The 27,682-nt window shown below is 36.5% G+C and overlaps 1 protein-coding gene across 1 annotated transcript in view; it reads left to right on the top strand.

Moving 5' to 3' along the window:
* The window catches only part of APOOL (apolipoprotein O like), a 47,594-nt gene that overhangs the window by 16,275 nt on the left and 3,637 nt on the right, over nucleotides 1–27,682 (top strand). The window contains exons 2-7 of the mRNA XM_018043233.1: nucleotides 2,117–2,236; nucleotides 7,304–7,358; nucleotides 9,270–9,368; nucleotides 16,608–16,699; nucleotides 18,654–18,761; nucleotides 18,945–19,056. Of these exons, the coding sequence (XP_017898722.1) occupies nucleotides 2,117–2,236; nucleotides 7,304–7,358; nucleotides 9,270–9,368; nucleotides 16,608–16,699; nucleotides 18,654–18,761; nucleotides 18,945–19,056 (586 nt within the window). The remainder of the gene's footprint in view (nucleotides 1–2,116; nucleotides 2,237–7,303; nucleotides 7,359–9,269; nucleotides 9,369–16,607; nucleotides 16,700–18,653; nucleotides 18,762–18,944; nucleotides 19,057–27,682) is intronic.

Raw genomic sequence — 27,682 nt, 5'->3', positions numbered from 1 at the left:
AGGTCATACCTGAATAATCTAGTGATTTTCTCTACTTTCTCCAATTTAAGCCTGAATTTTTCAATAAGGAGCTCATGATCTGAGCCACGGTCAGCTCCTGGTCTTGTTTTTGCTTCTCCATCTTTGGCTTCAAAGAATATAATCTGATTTTGGTATTGACCATCTGGTGATGTCCATATGTAGAGTCATCTCTTGTGTTGTTTGAAGAAGTGTTTGCTATGACCATTGTGTTCTTGTAGCAAAACTCTATTAGCCTTTGCTCTAGTTCACTTTGTACTCCCACGGCCAAACTTGCCTATTACTCCAGGTAACTCTTGACTTCCTACTTTTGCATTCCAATCCCCTATGGTGAAAAGAGCATCTTTTTTTTTTTAATGTTAGTTCTAGGTTAGGTCTTCATATAACCATACAACTTCAGCTTCTTCAGCATTAGTTCGGCATAGATTTGAATTACTGTGATATTGAATGGTTTGCCTTGTGAACAAACTGAGATTATTCTGTCATTTTTGAGATTGTCCCCATGTACTGCATTTTGGACTCTTGTCACCAAATATGGATGGGTCATGGTTGAGAGTTTTGGAAAAATGTTGTCCACTGGAGAAGAGAATGGCAAACCACTTCAGTATTGTTGCCTTCAGAACCCATGAACAGTATGAAAAGGGAAAAATATATGACTCTGGACGATGTGTACCCCAAGTCAGTAGGTGTACAATATGCTACTAGGGAAGAGCAGAGAAATAGCTCTAGAAAGAATGATTTGTCTGAGCTAAAGCAGAAACAATGATCAGGTGTGAATGGGCATGGTGTTGAAAGTAAATTCCGATCCTGTAGACAAAAATGGTACATAGGAACTTGGAATGTTAGGTTCATGAATCAAGGTAAACTGGACATGGTCAAGCAGGAGATGGCAAGAGTGAACATCAACATTTTAGGAATCAGTGAACTAAAATGAACAGGAATGGACAAATTTAATTCAGATGACCATTATATCTACTACTGTGGGCAAGAATCCCCTTAGAAGAAGTGGAGTAACCCTCATTGTCAACAGCAAAAAAAAAAAAAAATGTGTTTCATATCATATGTTCTAGTGTAGACATTTTGCAGCTCTGATTCTGCTCTTTGTTGTTTCTGCTAGCTCTTGTCAAGATCCTTTCTATTTTTTTTCTAATTTTGCTTCTTTGAATTTTTTAAATTTTTAAAAATTGTGTTTCATATTTCATAGAAATTTATCTGTTGTAATTCTTTGAAGTCTGGGTGGCTTCCTCCAGAAAGAATCTGTTCATTTGCATCTGCTACATATCTGTGGGGGATACCAGCCTGGGACCACACTACATGTACACTTGATTTGAGATTTCTTAGATTATTAAGATAGTTTTGTGCTGTAGTTTATGAGTTCTCACTTGTGACTGAAAATTCTTAGGAAATGTTCTTTCTTCTCTACTCAGTGACCAATCTTTGAGACAATCAGTTATCTTAACAGTCCCTTACAGTGAAATATTTATTTCTAGCTCAACGTTAATTTGGGATGCAGCACCTTGAGATGCCAGTTTTTAAATGGTCTCCAGTAAGATTGCCCATTTCAAGCTCATTCTGGGCTTTGTTTTCTGAATCCATACTCCATTAACCATCTGTTTCACAGCAAATGACATCAAGATAAAAGCTGGTTTTGTTGTTCATCTCTGCATTTTTGCCTTCACTTAATGTCTGACTTTTGAATAGTCTTTATAAACAGGTTACCAGGTTATTCCTGCATTTAAAATGGTTTACAATATAATTTGGTCTTCCCAGGTGGCGTTAGTGGTAAAGAACTTGCCTGGCAATGCAGGAGACATAAGAGATGCAGATTCGATCCCTGGGTCAGGAAGATCCCCTGGAGGAGGGCATGGCAACCAACTCCAGTATTCTTCCCTGGAGAAGCCTGGCGGGCTACATAGTCCATAGGGTCTCAAAGAGTCAGATGTGACTGAAGTGACCTAGCACACATGCAAAATATATTTTATCAGCATTTTTCAGTTGTTTTCAGTAGCAAGGTTGGTAAGGATTCTTATCCTCCCATATGCTAGAAAAAAGAAGTCCAGCTATTTTGTATTTTTGATATGAACTTTTCCCCTTCTAGCTCCCCATATATACTGCACCACCTCTCCAGTCTAAATATGTTGAAGAGCAGCCTGGTCATCTACAAATGGGCTTTGCATCCATTCGCACTACAACTGGTCATTATATTGGCTGGTGCAAGGTAAGTGAATTCTGATAGTGGTTTAATATCAGAGGGTTCTCATTTGTCTTACATAACAGTTGTTCCAGTTATCCACTGATATGTAACAAACTGCCCCAAAACTTAATGGCTTAAAATGGTAACTATTCTAACTCATGATTTTGTGAGTCAGAAATTTAATCATACTTCAGATAGCTGATTCTTCACATATGTTATTGACAAAGGTCACTATCTAGAGGGTCCAAGACAGCTTCATTCTCATCGCTGGTACCTTGTCACAGATGGTTATAAGGCTGGGCTCAGCTGGGAATGTTGACTGAAGCATCTACACTCAGCCTCAGGTAGTCAGATAACTTACATGGACAGTTCAGGGCTTCTAGAGAAAATGTTACAAGAAGCCCTAGTCACAATTCACCAAGCTTCCTACCTATCTTAAGATATCCAGGAAGGTTACTTGTACAACATTTTGTTGTTAAATAAAGTCACTAAGTTTTTATGGGAGATGAATTAGATGCCATCTCTCAGTATGAATAGCAGCAAAAAATTTGTGGCCATATATAATGTACTCTACCACTACTGCATAGATTAAAGAAGTTCAACAAGCATTTATGTCACACGGCATGTACAAAACATTGTTTGAGCTTTTACATGAAGTTCTGAGGTTACTTCTGCATTGTTCCTTATTTGACTAAGTAAAATGTTCACATATTGGGTTTGATTCATAAGGCATTTCTGACTATAGTCATCTATTGGGCAAAATAGAATTCACCTTATTTTAATACTTAGCTTTGAATCGACACTATCCAGCAGTAGAATGGTGGAATAAGCTAGTACATTACTGCTGTTTCATTATCACGTCCACATAGATGTGTGCTAACATCAACATTTCCTGTATCAATGTCATAGTGATAATGTTGGTACTATTATTTTAATCATTGTGACCTAATAACCACACAACTTTTCCTCAAATCTAACCTATCCAATTGTGAACCCTTGTGCCTTTTTTGTTTCTAATCCATTCTTTTTAGAAAGAAAATTCTAATGTCTTTAAATAGCAAATCTTTGAACTATGGTCATTTCAGCTGGCATTTCAAACATCTGATGAATATATGGTGTTTTATTTTATGCCTGTCAAACAATTCTGATAGACTTTTAATACTCTCTTAATAGTTTGACTAGTTGTACTATAGTTTAGTCTTAGCAAGAAATAGCTTAACTAATAGGGTCTGAATCATGCCCCTGAGTCTATATGTCAACATCTGGATGATTCAGACTGAAGTCTCTTAAGAGCTCATTTTCCATAGTGAGGGAAATTGTTCCTGAGAGATCTTTAAATTGCTATTGTTTCCATCACCCAATTTAAGACCAAAAGAACTTTTTTATTCTGTTAATATGTTGAACTGAATAAGTTGAAGGAGGGTGCTTTAAACGCATTCCATCTTCAATGTAAACATTTCCTCTCTAATTTTTTCTTAAAAATAATCTATTCTCTAAAAATTACCTCTGACTCAAATTACATTCTGCATTAAACTTATAATCATGGAGGGCAAATTCATTTTCTATTCCTATTCCTTAGTGTTTTGAAATTTAGGTAGCAGTGACCTCCAGTGGTAAAAGTGAATTCCTAAACACAGATAAGGAAAATTTCCCAAAAGAAGTGACTAGTTTTCTTCCTCAACAGTTACATGACTCCCAATCAGCTGGTCTGTAAGTATTATAACTTCGAAGGTAACATTTTCTCAAGAGACAATCCCTAAGGAGAAATGGCTCAGTGGCAATTAGGATACCTGTTGGTTTGTACAGCTTTAAAACACAATAAACAGGTTCTGCATCTGATCATCATGAAAATATCTGAGACAAAGTTACTAATACTTTGTCAATAGCAATAACTTATTTCTTTCTTATTTAATGTAATTATTTCTATTTTCTTTTTTTTTAAAATATTTTATTGTTGTCATTGTTTTCTTTTGTTGTTTTTATTCCATGATTTCATAGCATATAGTTCATAGAAGGAGACTATATATTTACACTGTGTTTTGTAGTTCCATTGATAGAGTACAGCATGACAATGGGCAATTGGTACTGGTAAATTGCTCCATACCTTCACTTTTCTTCTGATGTAATTGAGATAATACCTATTAAAAAAATGTGTGTAACAATATTTCCTGTATTAAAATAGAAACAGGTAAAAGGAGTAATTTGATTTAAAGCTTTAATCCCTCCAATGTGTTAATATGATGTTGATTTGCAGAGAATATGTGTTCCTATTGAAAAACTGTGTAGGATGATTTCTATCCTAAGATGAATGTCTTATTTATTTTTCTAATGCACACTATAAAACTCAACATTCAAAAAACTAAGATCATGACATTCAGTTCCATCACTTCATGGGAAGTAGATGGGGAAAGAGTGGAAACAGTGACAAACTTTATTTTCTTGGGCTCCAAAATCACTGCAGATGGTGACTGCAGCCATGAAATTAAGACACTTGCTCCTTGGAAGGAAAGCTACGACAAACTCAGACAACATACTAAAAGCAGAGACATTACTTTGCTCACAAGGTCCATATAGTCAAAGCTACGATTTTTCCAGTAGTCATGTATGGATGTGAGAGTTGGACTATAAAGAAAGTTGAGTGCTGAAGAATTGATGCTTTTAAACTGTGGTGTTGGAGAAGACTCTTAAGAGTCCCTTGGACTGCAAGGAGATCCAACCAGTCAATCTTAAAGGAAGTCAGTCCTGAATATTCATTGGAAGGGCTGATGCTAAAGCTGAAACTCCAGTACTTTGGCCACCTGATGTGAAGACTGACACATTTGAAAAGACCCTGATGCTGGAAAAGATTGAAGGCAGGAGGAGAAGGGGACAACAGAGGATGAGATAGTTAGATGGCATTTCTGACTCTATAGACATGAGTTTCTACTGTTACCCCATTTATTTCCCAGGAAGTGATGGGACCAGATGCCATGATCTTCATTTTCTGAATGTTGAGCTTTAAGTCAACTTTTTCACTCTCCTCTTTCACTTTCATCAAGAGGCTTTTTAGTTCCTCTTCACTTTCTACCATAAGGATGGTGTCATCTGCATATCTGAGGTGATTGATATTTGTACTGGCAATCTTGATTCCAGCTTGTATTTCTTCCAGTCCAGTGTTTTTCATGATATACTCTGCATAGAAGTTAAATAAGCAGGGTGACAATATACAGCCTTGACATACTCCTTTTCCTATTTGGAACCAGTCTGTTGTTCCATGTCCAGTTCTAACTGTTGCTTCCTGACCTGCATACAGATTTCTCAAGAGGCAGGTTAGGTGGGCTGGTATTCCCATCTCTTTCAGAATTTTCCACAGTTTATTGTGATCCACACAGTCAAAGGCTTTGGCATAGTCAAGAAAGCAGAAATAGATGTTTTTCTGGAACTCTCTTGCTTTTTCGATGATCCAGAGGATGTTGGCAATTTGATCTCTGGTTCCTCTGTCTTTTCTAAAACCAGCTTGAACATCAGGGAGTTCACGGTTCAAGTATTGCTGAAGCCTGGCTTGGAGTATTTTGAGCATTACTTTACTAGCATGTGAGATGGCTGCAATTGTGTGGTAGTTTGAGCATTCTTTTTCATTGCCTTTCTTTGGAATTGGAATGAAAACTGACCTTTTCCAGTCCTGTGGCCATTGCTGAGTTTTCCAAATTTGCTGGCATATTGAGTGCAGCACTTTCACAGCATCATCTTTCAGGATTTGAAACAGCTCACCTGGAATTCCATCACCTCCACTAACTTTGTTCGTAGTGATGCTTGCTAAGGCCCACTTGACTTCACATTCCAAGATGTCTGGCTCTAGATTTGTGATCACATCATTATGCTTATCTGGGTCGTGAAGATCTTTTTTGTACAGTTCTTCCATGTATTCTTGCCACTTTATTTTTGGGGGCTCCAAAATCACTGCAGACGGTGACTGCAGCCATGAAATTAAAAGGCACTTACTCCTTGGAAGAAAAGTTATGACCAACCTAGATAGTATATTCAAAAGCAGAGACATTACTTTGCCGACTAAGGTCCGTCTAGTCAAGGCTATGATTTTTCCTGCGGTCATGTATGGATGTGAGATTTGGACTGTGAAGAAGGCTGAGCACCAAAGAATTGATGCATTTGAACTGTGGTGTTGGAGAAGACGCTTGAGAGTCCCATGGACTGCAAGGAGATCCAACCAGTCCATTCTGAAAGAGATCAACCCTGCAATTTCTTTGGAAGAAATGATGCTAAAGCTGAAGCTCCAGTACTTTGGCCACCTCATGCGAAGAGTTGACTCATTGGAAAAGACTTTGATGCTGGGAGGGATTGCGGGCAGGAGGAGAAGGGGACGACTGAGGATGAGATGGCTGGATGGCATCACGGACTCGATGGACGTGAGTCTGAGTGAACTCCGGGAGATGGTGATGGTCACGGAGGCCTGGCGTGCTGTGATTCATGGGGTCGCAAAGAGTTGGACACAACTGAGTGACTGAACTGAACTGAGACATGAGTTTGAGCAAGTTCTGGGAGTTGGTGATGGACAGGGAAGCCTGGCATGCTCCAGTCCATGATATGGCTAAAGTTGGACACAACTGAGCAACTGAACTGAACTGAATGCACACTAAGAAAAAGGGAGATGAAGCACTTTGTTTAGGCTTTTTGTTGTTTTCTCCACAAATCATTAATGTTGTTGCTCTTACATCTTTATTAAGCAGATGTTGCTTCTAAGCTGAAAGGTACCTCTCTTCATGCTTTTTAAAAATTCCATTCATTTTTTTACACTGTCATAAACTAAGATGATAAATCTTTGTATTTCTGTAATAACTTTTCTGTGAGCTGCAATGATTATTTTCTAGGCATTAATTTACCCATTTATATGAGGAAAATAATAACATGTATTATCCATGTTAAATAGATGAAAAATAAGAAAAGAAGCTAAGTTCAAGAAGTGTCCTGATAGATAATAGAGAAGCTAGATTTATTTTGGTGAAATTTCATACACTCTCAGAGATGTGGGCTATTTGATCTAATTATCAACATCTTCAAAAATACAGATGTCCTTTTTCCCCTCCTTTTTACTAGGGTGTTTATGTCTTTGTGAAAAATGGGATAATGGATACAGTGCAATTTGGAAAAGGTAGGTGAGTGAACCAACTATATTTGGAAATGGTCTATTGTCTTTTTAACTTGCAGAGTTTACATGTGAGAAAACATACATACCATTATCATGTTTTACTCCATATAGCAGTTTATGACAATAATAAAGCAATGGTATCCATTATTTATTTAGCAATTATTATATGTTGAGGCACTATAATAAGCATTTTACATAATTTATCTAATTTAATTTTGTAGCAAACCTGTGAATGTTGGTATTATACTTACTCCCATTTTATAGATGAGGAACTTATGGTTTAGAAGGGTTAAGTGGATTACCAAGGTCACATAGCTAGTAAGTGGCAACACCTGGACTAAAACTGTTTTGGCTACAAAACCCATATTATATATTCATAAACCATAAACTAGAAATATATCTCCATTATTATTAGTTAGTTTAAATAAGTACTGTTTGCTGTTAAAATGCATAGTAGTTTGCTACCAATTGCTCAGAAACAGTACTTCAATTAGTCACCCTAGAATATTTGAGCTAATGTTGGAAAACAATTGTATTTGACTTGTTAATTTGATAATGGGGTTTGGCAGCAGATATAGCTCCCTTCTTAAACTAAGTCAGTTGTCAAAATAAATGTGTGTGGGGGTAGGGACAGAAAGATTAGCTAAAATTTTTAAATGTTGCTGATATTGATAACCTGTATATGTATCATCATATAATGTGTGTAGAGATTAATTCCCATTAATTCCAAGTTATATGCCTCATCAGCCTTGAGGAATATTAAATAAATGAAATTCATTAAATAATTATGATAGAAGAGTGTTTTTGGGGGTTGCATGGAACCAGAAACCATATAAACATGTAAAAAAGTAAAGATATCTGGACCTCTACCCACTCTCTGTCTACTTTTTATCTGTACTCTGACCATTGGTTTTAACTGAGAGCAACAACTACTCTGAGGTTACTGGGGAACAGTGTGACAAGCAGAGTGTAGTAGCTGCATGTTTTATTAGACCCTTATTCAAAGTTCCTTAATAAAGTATCTATTTCAATTATTTTTTGTATCCTGCTGCTGCTGCTGCTGCTGCTAAGTCGCTTCAGTTGTGTCTGACTCTGTGCGACCCCATAGACAGCAGCCCACTAGGCTCCTCTGTCCCTGGGATTCTCCAGGCAAGAATACTAGAGTGGGTTGCCATTTCATTCTCCAATGCATGAAAGTGAAAAGTGAAAGTGAAGTCACTCAGTCATGCCTGACTCTTAGTGACCCCATGAACTGCAGCCTACCAGGCTCCTCCGTCCATGAGATTTTCCAGGCAAGAGTACTGGAGTGGGTTGCCATTGCTTTCTCCGTTCTGTATCTTACCATTGTTTAAATAGATAAGGCCAGAAGCATTTCCATTATTGTGCATACACAATCAGGAATTCACTTTATAGTAATCCATCTTAAGGTCTGCACTTTAGCATTATATTTCATTAAAGTGTAATAATCACTTCTATTAAGAAAATAAGTGCTATTAAATAAGCTGTGGAAGGAAGATTTTTATTCTGTAGCAGGTAACTATTATAACTGGCTTTTTAAGCTGCTGCTCAAATCATTATTTTGTGTAGTTCTTTTTGTTGTTGTTCAGTTGCTAAGCTTTGTCCAGCTGTTTGCAACTCCATGGACTGTAGCCTGCCAGCCTCCTCTGTCCTTCACTATCTCCTGGAGTTTGCTCAAACTCATGTCCATTGAGCCAGTGATGCCATTCAACCATCTCATCCCCTTTTCCTTTTGTCTTTGATCTTTTCCAGCATCAGGGTCTTTTCCAATGAGTTGGCACTCACGAATGTTTAAATCATCTGCTATTATCTTAGCAAATCTCTTAACTTTTCATCATACTGATATGAATGCCCAATTGTAAGTTATTCATATTAATTTTTAACTGGTTTCTTGAGATGCATATGTATATCTGAAGAATCCACCTCGAGATTTTCTTCCAAAAATTGGAGTGATTACAGTTTCAGGATTGGCAGGCTTCATTTCAGCAAGAAAAGGTAAGGTTAAAATATATATATTCCCTCTTTCAATGCGATTATACTAATTTCTGAATTTTACTGCTACAGGAAAACCACATATCCCTTATTGAATGTTAGTAGGATAGGCTAATGTAAAAAATTTTTAGATTCTATAGTACCATGTGTTTACTTTACTTTCATAAAGACTTTTTTGTGTTTTTAGAAATACAGTGATTCCAAAAGAAGTCCAATATCATTAGTTATTAGGGAAATGCAAATTAAAACTACTGTGAGTGAGATGTATGATGAGAGTAACCTGGAAACTTACAATAACATATGTAAAATAGATAGCCAATGGGAATTTGCTGTATGATTCAGGGAACTATATAGCAATCTAGAAGGGTTCAGTGGGGAGGGAGATTGGAGGGAGGCTCCGGAGGGAGGGGATATGGGTGCACCTATGGCTGATTCCTGTTGATGTCTGACAGAAAACAACAAAATTCTGTAAAGCAATTATCCTTCAATTAAAAAACAATTTCTCAAAAAAGATACAGTGAGATAACAATACATACCTATTAGAATATCTCAAATTAAGAAGAATACTCATACAAAATGTAGTTGACATTGTAGAGCAACTGACACTCTTGTACACTTTTGGTAGGAATACAAAATGAGATAGCCATTCTGGAAAATAACCTGACAGTTTCTCATAAACTTAAACATGTAATTACTATGAGATCCAGTATTCCTACTCTTGGGTATTTACTCTGGATAACCTGTACACTAATGTTTATAGTTGTCATTGTTGTTCTTTCGCCCAGTCATGTCTGACTCTTTGCGACCCCATGAGCTGCAGCATGCCAGGCTTCCCTGGTGTATTTATAGTAACTCCGTTCATAGCCACCGAAAGCTGTGAACAACCTAAATGTCTTTCAACAGTGAACTAATCTGTGGCACATTCATACAAAGGAATACTATTTAGGAACAAAAGGAATGAACTATTGACACATACAACAATCTTGATGAATCTGAGTTAAAGAAGCCAGTCTTAAAAAGTTACACAATGTATGATTCCATTCATATTATTCTCAAAAAGGCAAAACTTTAGTGACAAAGAATGTCCGTGGTTCACAGAAGTGGGGAAAAGGTGTGACTACAAAGGGATAGCATGAGATAACTTTTAGGAGTGATAGAACATATCCTGATTTTAGTGGTGGTTTCATGACTCTCTACATATATTAAAATGGATAGAACTGAACCCCCCAAAAGTTGAATTTCCTGAATGGTCATTTAAAAATAAAATTTGAAAAATATATAGCTGTTCCTATTAAAATTGTAATTTATCATTTTGTTTTTCATCTTTTAGATAACATTATTTTTGACAAGATCTTAATAATATCTCACTATTAAAAAATGGACCTTGAAAAATTTACATTTATATAATAATGTATACTTACCACTCAAACTGCTTTTCTCTGCTTAGTTGTGAACACCCATATTTGGGGGACTATATTAAGAAATTGAGACAGAGATACTGATACATCTCAGAAAAAAATTTATTGCCTCTTGGTTTCATCCTGATCAAGGTTATTGGAACTGACATCAGCTAGCTGGGAATGGAGATTCTGAGGTAGACAACTCAATCACTACTCTCATTCAGCACATGAGGGTTAATATGTTTCATTTCTTTTCATCTTTGCACTCTGTATCTCTACCAACTTTGTCCTTCCTTGTCACTATACCACTTGTACAGAGAGAGTCCCCACAGCCATTCCCAGGTTAGATGGTTAGCTCAGAAGACTTAGAAGATTCAACCTATAGTCATATTCATGGCTAAGATTTATTCCATTGAAAGGATGCAAAGTAAACTCAACAAAGGGAAAAGATGCATCAGGCAAAACTTAGAGGAAACAAATTACAAGCTTCCAGGAGTTTACTCCCAGTAGAGTTGTATGTCATGTGTGCATGCTCAGTCACTTCAGTCATGTTCAACTCTTTGTGACTCTAACGACTGTAGCCCACCAGGCTCCTTGTATAAGTCATAGTTCAGTTCAGTTCAGTTCAATTCAGTCGCTCAGTCGTGTCCGACTCTTTGCGACCTCATGAATTGCAACACGCCAGGCCTCCCTGTCCATCACCAACTCCCGGAATTCACTCAAACTCACATCCATCAAATCGGTGATGCTATCCAGCCATCTCATCCTCTGTCATCCCCTTCACCTCCTGCCGCCAATCCCTCCCAGCATCAGTCTTTTCCAAAGAGTCAACTCTTCGCATGAGGCGGCCAAAGTACTGGAGTTTCAGCTACAGCATCATTCCTTCCAAAGAAATCTCAGGGCTCATCTCCGTTAGAATGGACTGGTTGGATCTCCTTGCAGCCCAAGGGACTCTCAAGAGTCTTCTCCAACACCACAGTTCAAAAGCATCAATTCTTCAGCACTCAGCTTTCTTCACAGTCCAATTCTCACATCCATACATGACCACTGGAAAACCATAGCCTTGACTAGATGGACCTTTGTTGGCAAAGTAATGTCTCTGCTTTTGAATATGCTGTCTAGGTTGGTCATAACTTTCCTTCCAAGGAGTAAGCATGTTTTAATTTCATGGCTGCAGTGACCATCTGCAGTGATTTTGGAGCCCAGAAAAATAAAGTCACCCACTGTTTCCACTGTTTCCCCATCTATGTGCCATGAAGTGATGGGACCAGATACCATGATCTTAGTTTTCTGAATGTCACTCTCCTCTTTCACTTTCATCAAGAGGCTTTTTAGTTCATCTTCACTTTCTGCCATAAGGATGGTGTCATCTGCATATCTGAGGTTATTGATATTTCTCCCAGCAATCTTGATTGCAGCTTGTGCTTCTTCCAGCCCAGCGTTTCTCATAATGTATTCTGCATATAAGTTAAATAAGCAGGGTGACAATATACAGCCTTGACGTACTCCTTTTCCTATTTGGAACCAGTCTGTTCCATGTCCAGTTCTAACTGTTGCTTCCTGACCTGCATATAGGTTTCTCAAGAGGCAGGTCAGGTGGTCTGGTATTCCCATCTCTTTCAGAATTTTCCACAGTGTATTGTTATCCACACAGTCAAAGGCTTTGGCGTAGTCAATAAAGCAGAAATAGATGTTTTTCTGGAACTCTCTTGCTTTTTTGATGATCCAGCGGATGTTGGCAATTTGATCTCTGGTTCCTCTGCCTTTTCTAAAACCAGCTTGAACATCTGGAAGTTCACGGTTCACATATAAGATGCAACTAATTCCTCCTCTAATGAATTGTGACAATACTTATGAGATGTTGTCAGTCAGAGAAGCTCATTAGAGACTGAGTGACCGAAGCTATTATTGGAGACTAGTCATATAAACACTGTCTGGTACACTGGCATGTACCAATATTCCAGACTCCCAGAAGGAAAGTATCAATAGTGGTTCAGCATAAACCATGTTATTTGTGAGAGTTGGACTATAAAGAAAGCTGAGCACTGAAGAATTGGTGCTTTTGAACCGTGGTATTGGTGAAGACTCTTGAGAGTCCCTTCGACTGCAAGGAGACCCAACCAGTCAATCTTAAAGGAAGTCAGTCCCGAATATTCATTGGAAGGACTGATGCTAAAGCTGAAACTCCAGTACTTTGGCCACCTGATTTGATGAACTGACTCATTTGAAAAGACCCTGATGCTGGGAAAGATTGAAGGCGGGAGGAGAAGGGGACAACAGAGGATGAGATGGTTGGGTGGCATCACCGACTCGGGCATGAGTTTGAGTAAACTCCAGGAGTTGGTGATGGACAGGGAAGCCTGGTGTACTGTGGTCCATGGTGTCGTGAAGTCAGACACGACTGAGCAACTCAACTGAACTGAACCATTCTTGTGACTCAGGAAACAGTTTCTGTTAGTGTAGTGAACTACTTACCAGTCAGGTTTCCAGGTGCCAGCTAATTGCTAGTCTTGCAAGCATACCTTAGTAATGGTAGCAGTCTTGGGCATATGTTAACTCTTTTCTGCACATCATTAAATAACTCTCATAAGCACATGGTGAATTTTGTATTTGCCCATCTTCCATCTCTCGTATGGAATTTTCTCTCAGTAGGAATTACTGCCTCCCCTCCTCACTTAAGCCCTTACTTCTGGTCAGTAGCCATTTTGAGCACCTTCCATTTATCTTCCGTCTCCCAATGCCAGTCATTATCTCCAAACTAAATTACATGTGGTTAGAACCAGCTGAACCACAGTTCTGAACCAGCCTGGAGTTTGACATCAGATACATTATGGTTGGTTTACCCAGCTTTAGTATTTAAAGTAGCCTCAACCCAAGTATACCTAATCACATATAAAACCTCTGTAAGTTATAAGAACATTCCAGCATTCTACTATAGCCCATGCATCTATCACAATAGATCTAACACTTTCCTTATAGATAGTATTAATGGCTCCTTGTATCATAGTTTTTATTCTAACACTACATGCAACCTCTAATTGCATACATATTATAAATTGTTAGGAAAGACATTGAAAACCAAGATCACCATATGTAACAGTAAGACAGAGAATTCAATTTTAAAGGAAACTGGCCAAAGTGTATTACTCAGTTCTCATAATCCACTTGTAAGAGAAACTGTTCCTTAGGTCATCCACAATGACTCTAAAGTGTCAGAAGTAGAGAATAATCTAACCCAATATTTTTTAAATTACAGAGCTCAGTTTATAAGTAAGTAGTGAAATACATATGGTGATTCTCAGGAAACATTTTATTCAAAAATAAAATAGAGGAGGATAGCAAATATAAGAGTGTTTTGTACTCAGTATGGATAAATATTGTGAGACTTTTGTTTCAGTAGTGTGTGTGTGTATGTGTTTGTGTGTGTGAAAGAGAAATAGAAACAGACAAAGAGAGATAGGTCAAAATTTGTTCTTCAGTGTGAGTCATGGTCAAAAAAGTATGAAAGATGTTGGTTTAGTATAATCCTCTAATGCTACAGATAGAGCTCTAGAGAAAGGAAATCATTCAATGATTGCATAGTACATATTATATAGCTAGTTAGTGACTATGTCTAGAGTCATTTCCTACTTTTAGGAGTAGGGCAGTTGAACACAAATACAATTTATTTTCTTGTAACCTGGCCTTTTATATCAAGTAAAGAGAGGATTAATGCAAATCTGTTTAATATTTAAAATAATAAAGAATACATGATGTGTGTATATATACACACACAGAGAATGGAATATTATTACTCAACCATAAAAAAAGAATGAAATAATGCCATTTACAGCAACATGGATGGACCTAGAAATTATCATAGTAAGTGAAGTAAGAGAAAGACAGGTATCATAGGATATCACTTATATATGGAATCTAAACTATATAAATGAACTTATTTAAAAAACAGAAATGGAATCATAGACATAGAAAACAAACTTATAGTTATCAAAAGGGATAGTGGGGATGAGAGAGGGAGGGAAATTAGGAGTTTGGGATTAACATATATACACTACTATATGTAAACTAGATAAACAACAATGATATAACACAGGGAACTATATTCAATATCTTGTAATAACCAATAATGGAAAAGAATGTGAAAGAATATATATAACTAGATCACTTTGCTATATACCTGAAACTAACACAACATTGTAAATTAACCACACTTCCATTTTTCCCATAGATATATATTCATATGAAAAAACAGAATAAATCCAAACATATTTATGCATCATATACTATATATTTGGATAGCTGATTAGAGAATGGTATACTATTCAATGTCAACCAATAAAGGAATGGTTATACTTCAATTTTAAAATGATTTTTAAAAGTATAGGAACTACAAAAAAAGTAAATAAAGAATAAAATAAGATGACACATAAAGGAAAAACTGTCACCTTCCAAGCTTAGGAGCAGCAGAATTCGAATTTGGCTGAGTCAAGGAAACCTACATTAAGAAATATTAGGTCAGTAAAATCAAGAACCAAACTACAGATACTAGGATAATAGTGAGCAAGACATATTTTAATATAATTAGACCTTCTTTCCCAATATCACCAAAACCAGTCTATATCTAAAGGAAAGTAAAACTAAGGGTTGAAGCAGCCTACCTACCCACCTCCCTCAATGTTCAATCTATTGTAGACATGACTGTAGAAGGCCTCATTACTGATAGTCAAAACCAGATAGAGAAATATATCTTGTTTTACCTTCCCTAAGCTGTGAAGTTGCCTGGTATATTTTTCTGATATACCAGATAAACTGGTATATTTTACTGATATACCAGATAAACTGTCTAATTTTTAAATTGAGTTGTAAATTCTGTTCTAGAGAATAAAAGTACTTACCATAATTAGAAATCACATAATCTATAATAATTTCCCAGATCATATTTAGAGTCAAGGGTACCCACACAAGCATTTAAGATACATACTGTTTTGAATTAACAGTATGTTTGAACTAAGCTACGGCTTAGAGTAGTGGGTTTCAAACTATTCTGTAGAATCTAGGGTTCCATGAACGTGTTCAGTGATGGTATGGGAATAGTGGAAAAGCCATGTAGGTAGGGCTTGATAATGAGCTTCACTTCCTCAGGCTAACTGGAGTAACTTCAAGTCTATAGATTTTATATATGAAGTTCCTAGTGAGGTTCTATTTGGAAGATTTTTTTTTTGAAGAATTTTGCTACTTTAAACAGTTTCAAAATGACTCCTAGATGCTTAATTAATGCACTAGTAAAATGAATGAATTATTACAAGTTACTTGCAATTATTAAATTATTACTTCAGTATTCTAAAGCAATGACATGAAGGAGTTATGTACCTTTTAAAATCTTTAACTTTATTAGTTAGTAGGATCATTTCAGCTTTCTGGAGACTTAGTAAAAAAAAAAAATATCTAAAAAGAGTCCATTTCAGTTTAACATGGTGTTACAAACTTGGAAAAACTGTGGCTACAACTCTGGGTTTCTTAGGACATGAAAAAATACCTAGCTTTTAAAAAGAATAAAATCATCAACCCCCTTTGTGTAGGTAATTATTAATGTTAGATTGAGAATACTTTTACTTTTTTTAATAATACTTTTCTTAAATTGAATGTGACAACTAAAAGATATTAATTGAACTGTGATACTTAAGGACATTTTACCTCTCATCTTGATTGGTATTTTTACCTAAAAAAATAACTTAGCATAGATGATGGCTTAAAGGGGAACAAAGAAAACATTAAAATTATAAAAGCATCGAGTGTCTGGCAGCATCTGTTTGGAGTTTAATAGTGTGTTTTAATGTTACAGGTTCTCGGTTTAAGAGAATTGCTTATCCATTGGGATTGGCCACTTTGGGAGCAACTGTTTGCTACCCCGTTCAATCAGTAATAATTGCAAAGGTAAGCTCTTTTTAAGTGATAGCTTCATTTCAGTATTTGTTTAAATTCTCAGTGTGACAATATTTAAATGTCACACAGTACCTGTAACATTTAATTTTCAGGGAAATATAGTTGGTATTAACTCTGGTGGCAACTCTGGTGGCAAAATCACATTAGCATCTCAGCTTGTTAATGCCATTGTTAATTACATGATTATCACAAATAAATAGGATTAATTTGTTAAAATATCATTCAAATGAGGTGGATGAAACTGGAGCCTATTATACAGAGTGAAGTAAGCCAAAAAGAAAAACACCAATACAGTATACTAACACATATATATGGAATTTAGAAAGATGGTAATGATAACCCTGTATGCGAGACAGCAAAAGAGACACAGATGTATAGAACAGTCTTTTGGACTCTGTGGGAGAGGGCGAGGGTGGGATGATTTGGGAGAATGGCATTGAAACATGTATAATATCATATATGAAACGAATCGCCAGCCCAGGTTCAATGCATGATACTGGATGCTTGGGGCTGGTGCACTGAGACGACCCAGAGGAATGGTATGGGGAGGGAGGAGGGAGGGGGGTTCAGGATGGGGAGCACGTGTATACCTGTGATGGATTCATGTTGATGTATGGCAAAACCAATACAATATTGTAAAGTAATTAACCTCCAATTAAAATAAATAAATTTATATTTAAAAAAACAATATAAATGCTGGTTTGAGGATTAATGTACAAGTGGCATTTCAGATCAGTGTGTAAAGAAAAGGTGGGCTATTCAAGAAATGTGTTGGAATAATTGACATTTCAGAAAAATACTTCGACCTTTACTAAATATCATGCAAAAATATTGCAGGTGGAATGAAGATATAATGAGAAAATATAATGCTATAAAATATTAAAAGAGCAGAAAGGTGTTTTTGTATAATCTTGAGATAGGAAAGGCCTTCTTAAAACACAGCCAGAAGCCATCAAAAAAAATTAATTATTTTGCTACATCAAAGTCATAATTTCTGTTGATCACAGTATACCATATACAAAGTTAAAAGATAAATGAAAAACTGGGAAAGTTATTTCCACATATATAACACAGGACTAAATAATATCCTTCAATATATTAAAAACTTCTATAAATCAACAGGAAAACAATGAATGCCCTCTAAGAAAATGAAGAAAGTATATGAACAATCCACAAAATAAGAAACGTAAATGGCCTAATATATTAACGATGCTTAACTTGATTAGCAACCAAATAAATGCAAATTTTAAAGATCATTTAGATACTGGTTTTTAGCCTTTCCATTTGACAAAGATTTAAAAGATTCATAACATTGCTGCTGAGAAACTGGGTTGGAAAATAGTTATATACTCTTGATGGGAGTGTAAATTGCTACAGTACAGTGCTGAATTTCTGAAGGCAATGTGGCAATAGTATCAAAAATTAAAATGTATATCATCTTTAATGATATACCCAAGGAATTACCACAAGGGTATACGATCCCAGTTATTTGTGGAAGGGTGCTAATTACAGCATGGTTATAATTGCCCAAAGGAAAAAAAAGAATGCCTATCATCAAGGGATTCGTTAAACAAATCATAATGCTCATATGCCCATCAATAGGGGATTTGTTAAATGAATTATGTGTTCATTATAGAGTACAGACTGCACAGCTATTAGAAGCAGATCTTCTGGTATATAAACTGATATGGAAATATCTCTGTGACATGTTGTTAAGCTTTTTAAAAAATCACACCTGAAAATAATATATAACATGAGGCAAATAATTTTTTGTATAAGATATAGAAAATGAGGTTTTGTGTTATCATGATCTAGAGACTTATAGCTTTACTGTTGATTCTGACCTGGTTTTTCATATAAAATACAAAACATAATTTTTTTTTAATATTTGTTATTTTAACTTTTAAAAATTTATATTATTTGACTCACTTTTTGTTTTAATTAGGTAGCTGGGAAAAAGGCATATGCTACAAGCCAGCAAATGTATGAAGCAGTTAAATCACTGTGGACAAAAAACAACAAAAAACTTCCTGAACATAAAGAAAAAACTAAGGTAGAGTTTAAATGGACTGAAAATGTAGACTGTTTTGTTTAGGTGGATGTCCTAGACAGAGGTCAAGGATGGAATGAAAAGAGATGAAGGAATATACTACCTTGCATGCTATAATTTTTTAGAATGTTTTATTATTTTAGTAAAATGATTTACTTATGAAAGGAAATTTTTTTTGGTAAACAGCTAGGAAGTGCTGATGAAATAGAAACACCTGCAAAAACAACTCACAACCTGAAACATTCAGTGCCTTTGCCAACAGAACTCAGCTCTGAAACAAAGACCAAATCTACATCAGGTTTGTTTGGAATAATTCATTTTTAAAATTATTTTCTTAAATAACTTTATAGTATTATAATTAGTAGTTTGAATTTATTTATGTGTTTTCATAAATGTTTTGTCCTTCTCATATCGGTAGTCTGTGTATCTTTTTAGGTTATGAGGTTCTCTATCAGATAAAGGAAAATGTGTCTTTCTAGATTCTTCTAGTTTATAGGCTATAACAATATGTCACATCTACATAGAAGAAATACCAGGTTTCCATTTTTTGTTCTGTCCCCATCCATCTTCGCTTCCACAGTCAGTTTTATTTAGTTTAGATACTAGGAAAACTTTCAGCATAAAATAGTAAAAATAGCACAAATTATAATACTAATATCTTTGCTAGTTGCTACAGGCAACTATGAGAGATCAAAATGTGACAGTTATACTTTCTAAACAAATACTACCATGGTTTTACTGTGATCAAAAAGAAACATATCATTTCAATAGTATATTCACATAAACTCACCAGTCATTGGCTTATGTAGGTTTATCTGTACTAAGCAAATGATACTATGCATCAAGTCATCTTATTACAAAGGAAATAGGACCAACTCAGAGGTAGAGAATTAGAGAATAATGAAAATATCTGCCCTTTACTGAGCAACTGCTGTGGGGCAAAGAGCTATAAATGTGTAATTCAATCCTCTCCCAAAAAGCAAAGTTAAAAAAAAAAAAAAAACTCTAGTGTGTATGTAATTATAATTGTTTTATGATGAATAGACTGAGATTCAGGGAGCTTAATAACTTACCCAAAATTATAGTTTACAAATAGAGTTATGTTTATAGTCTAGATATTCTTGACACCGAAGTCCAAGTTCCTCCGTTGCATATAGATTATCTAATTTAAAACAAGATTTTAGTCTCTAATTTCCTCTGAGGAGATTTTAGTCTCCTCCCCTATCACTTAATCTTTATAAAAGCTCTCACTGATTAACAAACCTAATTTGAGTTTTAATATCTTCCTGTCACTTCTCTTTTCTAATCAAGATAAGTTATACAGGTTTTAGACTCTCTGAATAATCCACAGTTGATCATATTCCCTCAAGTATGTAATATATCTGGTCATTTCTCTAAATGTCTGTCAGCTCCAGAGATCTTTGTGGAGATGTTACAGCATATCAATGGGACCAGACCATCCCTAGCCAACTTTAGTTTGGGAATTACAAATTTGGAAATTTGGTGACATGGACCTCTTCAAAATCTGATGAAAGTAGAATGAAATCTTTCACAGTCTCACAAGATTAATGTCCCTCTCAAATAGAGGTTGGCAAACTATGGACCTTGTGCTAAATAAATCTGGCTCACTAACTATTTTTGCACATTCCACAAGCAAAGAATAGTTTGTATGTAATTTAAATAGTTTTTTAAAAAATCAGAAGAAAATGTTTCATGACAAGTGAAAATTGTATGAAATTTAAATTTTAGTATCCATAAATAAATAGTTTTATTGGAACACAGCCACACTCATTTATGTATTGTCTGTGGCTGCCTTCACCCTAAAATGGGTGGTTGTGATGGAGACCTTATGATTTACAAAGTTTAAATGTTTACTTTGGTCCTTTGCAAATAAATTTGCTGATTCTTATTTTAGAGGGATGAGGTGTGTCATACATACATGACTCATGTTCCCCTCATGATATTTCCCAGATTATTATATGGGTCATGACACTAAATATCCAAAATCAAAATCCTATAAAGCAAAACAAAATTTCATACAGTCTTTTAGTGTTAGGGAGACAGAAACTCAAGCTGTCAATCAGAAGCTAGAGAGTACCATACCTGAGGTACATAACTGCAACACAACTTGGTGCCTGATTGGAGTGAGATGGTAAGTATCAATACTTTACCCCTCCTCAAAAAAGGAAAGGAGTCCCCACTCTGGCAGATGATATCATCTGGAGCTTCTACAATTCTTCATTACACAGTGCCCACTGTACAAATAAAATTGTGTTTTAGTCACTCAGTCATGTCCAACTCTTTGCAACCCCATGGACTGTACCCTGCCAGGCTTTTCTGTCCATGGGATTCTCCAGGCAAGAATACTGGAGTGGATTGCTGTTCCCTTCTCCAGAGGAACTTCCACACCCAGGGATCGAACCCTGGTCTCCTGAATTGCAGGCAGATTCTTTAACATTTGAGCTACAGGGAAGTCCTACAAATAAAATATTAGTCATGCAAAGAGACAGGAAGATGTGACTAAGAAAAGAGAAAAAAATTACAGCAGACCCACAGGTGATCTAAATATTGAAGTTAGAAGAAAAACACTTTAAAATGACTATGACTAATATATCAAGTTGAAAATATGATGAACAAAATAGATGAAAGGATGGAAAATTTCACAGCCAGTTGGAATCTGTGAAAAAATCAAGTGGATATTCTAGATGTGAAAAATACAGTACCTGAAATTATCAACTTATTGGATGGGTTTAATAGCAGATTGTATACAAAAAGAGGACAGAAATAATGAACTCAAATATAGGATAAAAAAGACAAACTGAAGCGAGAGAGAAAAAAGAATGGAAAGAATAGATCAGTGTGAGAGTGCACTTTGCAATGATTCATATGTTTAATTGTTTCAGTTACTGAGACAGCTGAATACTGAATATCATCCCGATTTTATACAGAAGAAACAAAAATGGAATCTCTAATATTCATAACTTCACTCAGAGATTTATTAGTGATCTGTCCTATTTTTGATACCTAACTTGCTTAAAATATAAATGAGATAAGGCGTAAACTAAGTTATCAGTGAACAGATAATACCTAATGGCTATTTGAGACAATAATTCATTGCCATTTAATAAACATCTTTATTCTTTACCTGTTTGCTATAACAGCAGCTATTTTTAAAGTCGACTAAAAAAGCTAAGCATAAATAGTTTTTCATTAGAGATTTAAAATATGATAAAGTACAAAGAAAAGCATTATAATGATTAAGGGAATGAGATTCAAGAAGAGTTTATGACTGCTAATTCTTTGGCAGGACAGAGAGCCTTTTATCAAAAGGGATGAAGAAATTTCTGAGGAAAGATATAATCTTTAATTACTCAGAAAAGCATGAGACAAACCCTTTTTAAAAAGGCAACAATCAAATGACCTAGGCTAAGTGGTTCTAAGCCAGAGGGATCCACATCACAATTTCTTGAGTTTTTTTTTTTTTTTAATTCACTCTACATAAAAATTATAAATTAGAATTTCCAGAGGTGAGGCTTCCAAGCAGGTGGATTATAGGAAAAGCTCCAAAGGAAATTCTGTATGCACATTCCTCTAGTTAATAATGACTGACAGAAGCTATGAATAAACAAAAAATCTGAAGCCTTTCAACAAATTTTGAGAGATGGGGATCTAAAGGCAACAGAGCCTTTCAAATTTAGGTGAGCTGACTATTTGACCAGATTTTGGACAAGAATATAAATTAAGAAAGTTAGTAGAAGTGTTAGAAACCTTAGTCAGTTGATGGACATTGTTAAGCAAATCAGACACATTCAGACTTACATAAAATAAGTATTTCTCAATGCTTACTATAGTATGTCTATAGTAAGAGTTGGACTATAAAGAAAGCTGAGCACCGAAGAATTGATGCTTTTGAACTGCGTTGTTGGAGAAGACTCTTGAGAGCCCCTTGGACTGCAGGGAGATCCAACCAGTCCATCCTGAAGGAGATCAGTCCTGGATGTTCATTGGAAGGACTTAAGTTGAAGCTGAAACTCCCATACTTTGGCCATCTGATGCAAAAAGCTGACTCATTTGAAAAGACCCTGATGCTGGGAAAGATTGAGGGCAGGAGGAGAAGGGGATGACAGAGGATGAGATGGGTGGATGGCATCACCAACTTGATGGACATGGGTTTGGGTGGACTCTGGATGTTGGTGATGGACAGGGAGGCCTGGCGTGCTGCGGTTCATGGGGTTGCAAAGAGCTGGATATGACTGAGCAACTGAACTGAACTATAGTATGTCTATTTGATAAAACTATTTCTTAGTACATTTTTCACTTGTACTGACCAAAAGCTTCCACCAGGAAGGCACATTTGGAAAAGGAACAGTCAGAAACACTGTTTCTTAACCTACTTGTACTACAGACCCCATCTCAGAATGTTTTTAAATGCATAAACAAAATACACAGTAATGTATGAGCTTCCCTAGTTATATTAATCAACAATATTTAACAACATATATGATAAAGGGTTTAATTTTGAAGTAGTAGTAAGTATAAATATTTAAAGATATCTGCAACTGCAGTGTGATATGAAAATATCTATGGTTTCTATCAGTGACAGAGTCTAAGGTATTGTTAAGAGTATAGTATTATGGTTTGTTGCCTGCATTCATTATTGAAGAAGACATTCATTTTCATTCAGAGGTTAATGAAAACAAAGACAAATTTCCCCTATCCAAGTTCATAGATCACGTGAATTCTATAAACAGACTCCCCTCCTCTAAAGGGATTCCAGGTTAAAAGTCTTGAGGCTTCCAAGCAGGTGGATTATAGGAAAAGCTCCACAGGAAATTCTGTATGCCCATTCCTCTAGTTAATAATGACTGACAGAAGCTATGAATAAGGGATTCCAGGTTAAAGGCAGAAATGTCACAAAATGTCACAAACCCCTGGCTCTTCTGTAAAATAGGGATTCCAGGTTAAAAGTCTGTGGAGAACTGTATTCTTGTCATGGGTAGTGATTCCAGGTTAAAAGTCTGTGGAGAACTGTATTCTTGTCATGGGTAGTGATTATTTAAGATCTGGCTATTTTTAAAATATACTTAGTGGTGCAGTTACATATAGATCTATCCTAGTTTGTAAAACAGAAACTTTCTGAAAAGGTAGATGTAAAATAAATAATTGTATGTAAATCTATTTCTCACTTTTAACTAGAAATTAAATTCCTCTCTGGCAAAAAGGTTTGTCTCTCAAATGTAAAAAAAAAAAAAATCATTTCAAAATGAATCAAAATTTGAAAAATATTTAAAATTTAAAAAAATTGTGAAAAATATTTTTAGTGTATGTCACAAAAATAAAAATTCTTCTTACCTACTTAATATGCACAGGGTATTATATGTACCACTTTGTATATATTATTATGTTGAATACTAACAATAATTTTGTGACATTTTGTGACTACTCTAACCCCTATTTTATAGAAGAGCCAGGGGTTTGTGACATTTTGTGACATTTCTGCCTACTCTAACCCCCATTTTACAGAAGATCCAGGGTTGTTGTATTGGGAGTCAGACAAAACTGGATTCAGTCCTGGTTCCACTACTTATCACCTGGATGGCACTAGTCAAGTTTCTTAACCTCTCTACAATAAAATGTCCTTATCTGTAAAACATGGATAATATAAAAATGTCATCTGACTCACGGTGTTATTCAGAGATAATGCATGAAAATAATGTGGCATCTTGCCTGGTACATAGTCAGCTTATCAAGATCACCATTGATCAACACTGCCAAATCCAGGTTCCATTCCCAATCTCTATCTTATGTAATCCATCAGTAACTTCTAACAGAAATGATTACTTCTTCCTCCTTGAAACAGTCACTTTACTTGGCCTGTGGGATATCACTTACTCTTGGTTCTCTTACTTCACTGACTGGCTGTTTCTTCACAGTCTTCTCTGCCTTATTCTCCTAATATTCTTAACCTCAAAAAGTTGGAGTATCGAAAGGGCTCATTCCTTGGACTTCTTTTATGACATTACAGATGACCTCATACGGTCCCATAGTTTTAGATGCTATTTATAGTCTAGGAACATAAAATTTATAAACCAGCCCAGCAGACTCCTGAACTTTAGATTCACTTTTCTAACTGCTTACTCAGTATTTGTATTCAGATCTTCAGTAAGATCAGTTCAGTAACTCAGTTGTGTCCGACTCATTGCAACCCCATGAACTGTAGCACGCCAGACCTCCCTGTCCATCACCAACTCCCAGAGCCTACTCAAATTCGTGTCCATCACATCAGTGATGCCATCCAAATATCTCATCCTCTGTCCTCCCCTTCTCCTCCCTCCTTCAATCTTTCCCAGCATGAGAGTCTTTTCCAGTGAGTCAGTTCTTCACATCAGTTGGCCAAAGTATTGGAGTTTCAGCTTCAGCATCAGTCCTTCCAATGAATGTTCAGCACTCATTTGCTTTAGGATGGACTGGTTTGACCTCCTTGCAGTCCAAGGGACTCTCAAGAGTCTTCTCCAACACCACAGTCCAAAAGCATAAATTCTTCGGTCCTCAGCATTCTTTATAGTCCAACTCTCATACCAAGAGAATGTTTTATGCAAAGATGGACTCAATAAAGGGCAGAAATGGTCTGGGCCTAACAGAAGCAGAAGATATTAAGAAGAGGTGGCAAGAATACACAGAAGAACTGTACAAAAAAGATTTTCATGACACAGATAATCACGATGGTGTGATCACTCACCTAGAGCCAGATGTCCTGGAATGTGAAGTCAAGTGGGCCTTAGGAAGCATCACTAACAAAGCTAGTGGAGGTGATGGAATTCCAGTTGAGCTATTTCAAATCCTGAAAGATGATGCTGTGAAAGTGCTGCACTCAGTAAGCCAGCAAATTTGGAAAACTCAGCAGTGGCCACAGGACTGGAAAAGGTCAGATTTCATTCCAATTCCAAAGAAAGGCAATGCCAAACAATGCTCAAACTACCACACAATTTCATTCATCTCACACACTCGTAAGTTCAGTTCAGTTCAGTTCAGTTGAGTCGCTCAGTCGTGTCCAACTCTTTGCGACCCCATGAATTGCAGCATGCCAGGCCTCCCTGTCCATCACCGTCTCCTGGAGTTCACTCAGACTCACATCCATTGAGTCTGTGATGCCATCCAGCCATCTCATCCTGGGTCGTCCCCTTCTCCTCCTGCCCCCAATCTCTCCCAGCATCAGAGTCTTTTCCAATGAGTCAACTCTTCGCATGAGGTGGCCAAAGTACTGGAGCTTCAGCTTTAGCATCATTCCTTCCAAAGAAAACCCAGGGTTGATCTCCTTCAGAATGGACTGGTTGGATCTCCTTGCAGTCCAAGGGACCCTCAAGAGTCTCCTCCAACACCACAGTTCAAAAGCATCAATTCTTCGGCGATCAGCCTTCTTCACAGTCCAACTCTCACATCCATACATGACCACAGAAAAAACCATAGCCTTGACTAGACGGACCTTAGTTGGCAAAGTGATGTCTCTACTTTTGAATATGCTATCTAGGTTGGTCATAACTTTTCTTCCAAGGAGTAAGCGTCTTTTAATTTCATGGCTGCAGTCACCATCTGCAGTGATTTTGGAGCCCCCCAAAATAAAGTCTGACACTGTTTCTACTGTTTCCCCATCTATTTCCCATGAAGTGATGGGCCACATGCCATGATCTTCGTTTTCTGAATGTTGAGTTTTAAGCCAACTTTTTTGCTCTCCTCTTTCACTTTCATCAAGAGGCTTTTTAGCTCCTCTTCACTTTCTGCCATAAGGGTGGTGTCATCTGCATATCTGAGGCTACTGATATTTCTCCCAGCAATCTTGATTCCACCTTGTGTTTCTTCCAGTCCAGCGTTTCTCATGATGTACTCTGCATAGAAGTTAAATGAGCAGGGTGACAATATACAGCCTTGACATACTCCTTTTCCTACTTGGAACCAGTCTGTTGTTCCCTGTCCAGTTCTAACTGTTGCTTCCTGACTTGCATACAGATTTCTCAAGAGGCAGGTTAGGTGGTCTGGTATTTCCATCTCTTTCAGAATTTTCCACAGTTTATTGTAATCCACACAGTCAAAGGCTTCAGCATAGTCAAGAAAGCAGAAATAGATGTTTTTCTGGAACTCTCTTGCTTTCTCCATGATCCAGTGGATGTTGGCAATTTGATCTCTGGTTACTCTGCCTTTTCTAAAACCAGCTTGAACATCAGGAAGTTCACAGTTCAAGTATTGCTGAAGTCTGGCTTGGAGAATTTTCAGCATTACTTTACTAGCATGTGAGATGAGTGCAACTGTGCAGTAGTTTGAGCATTCTTTTGCATTGCCTTTCTTTGGAATTGGAATGAAAACTGACCTTTTCCAGTCCTGTGGCCACTGCTGAGTTTTCCAAACTTGCTGGCTGGCAAAAGTAGGAAGTCAAGAAACACCTGGAGTAACAGGCAAATTTGGCCTTGGAATGCAGAATGAAGCAGGGCAAAGACTAATCGAGTTTTGCCAAGAAAATTCACTGGTCATAGCAAACACCCTCTTCCAACAACACAAGAGAAGACTCTACACATGGACATCACCAGATGGTCAACACCGAAATCAGACTGATTATATTCTTTGCAGCCAAAGATGGAGAAGACAGTCAACAAAAACAAGACCAGGAGCGGACTGTGACTCAGATCATGAACTCCTTATTGCCAATTTCAGAGTCATATTGAAGAAAGTAGGGAAAACCGCTAGACCATTCAGGTATGACCTAAATCAAATCCCTTATGATTATACAGTGGAAGTGAGAAATAGATTTAAGGGTCTAGATCTGATAGATAGAGTGCCTGATGAACTATGGAATGAGGTTCGTGACATTGTCCAGGAGACAGGGATCAAGACCATTCCCATGGAAAAGAAATGCAAAAAAGCAAAATGGCTGT

The sequence above is a fragment of the Capra hircus genome, chromosome 29 (assembly GCF_001704415.2).
Source record: "Capra hircus breed San Clemente chromosome 29, ASM170441v1, whole genome shotgun sequence".
Classification (NCBI taxonomy): Eukaryota; Metazoa; Chordata; class Mammalia; order Artiodactyla; family Bovidae; genus Capra; species Capra hircus.
Note: the sequence above shows the minus strand (reverse complement) of the source record. Positions and strands in the feature narration are given on the sequence as shown.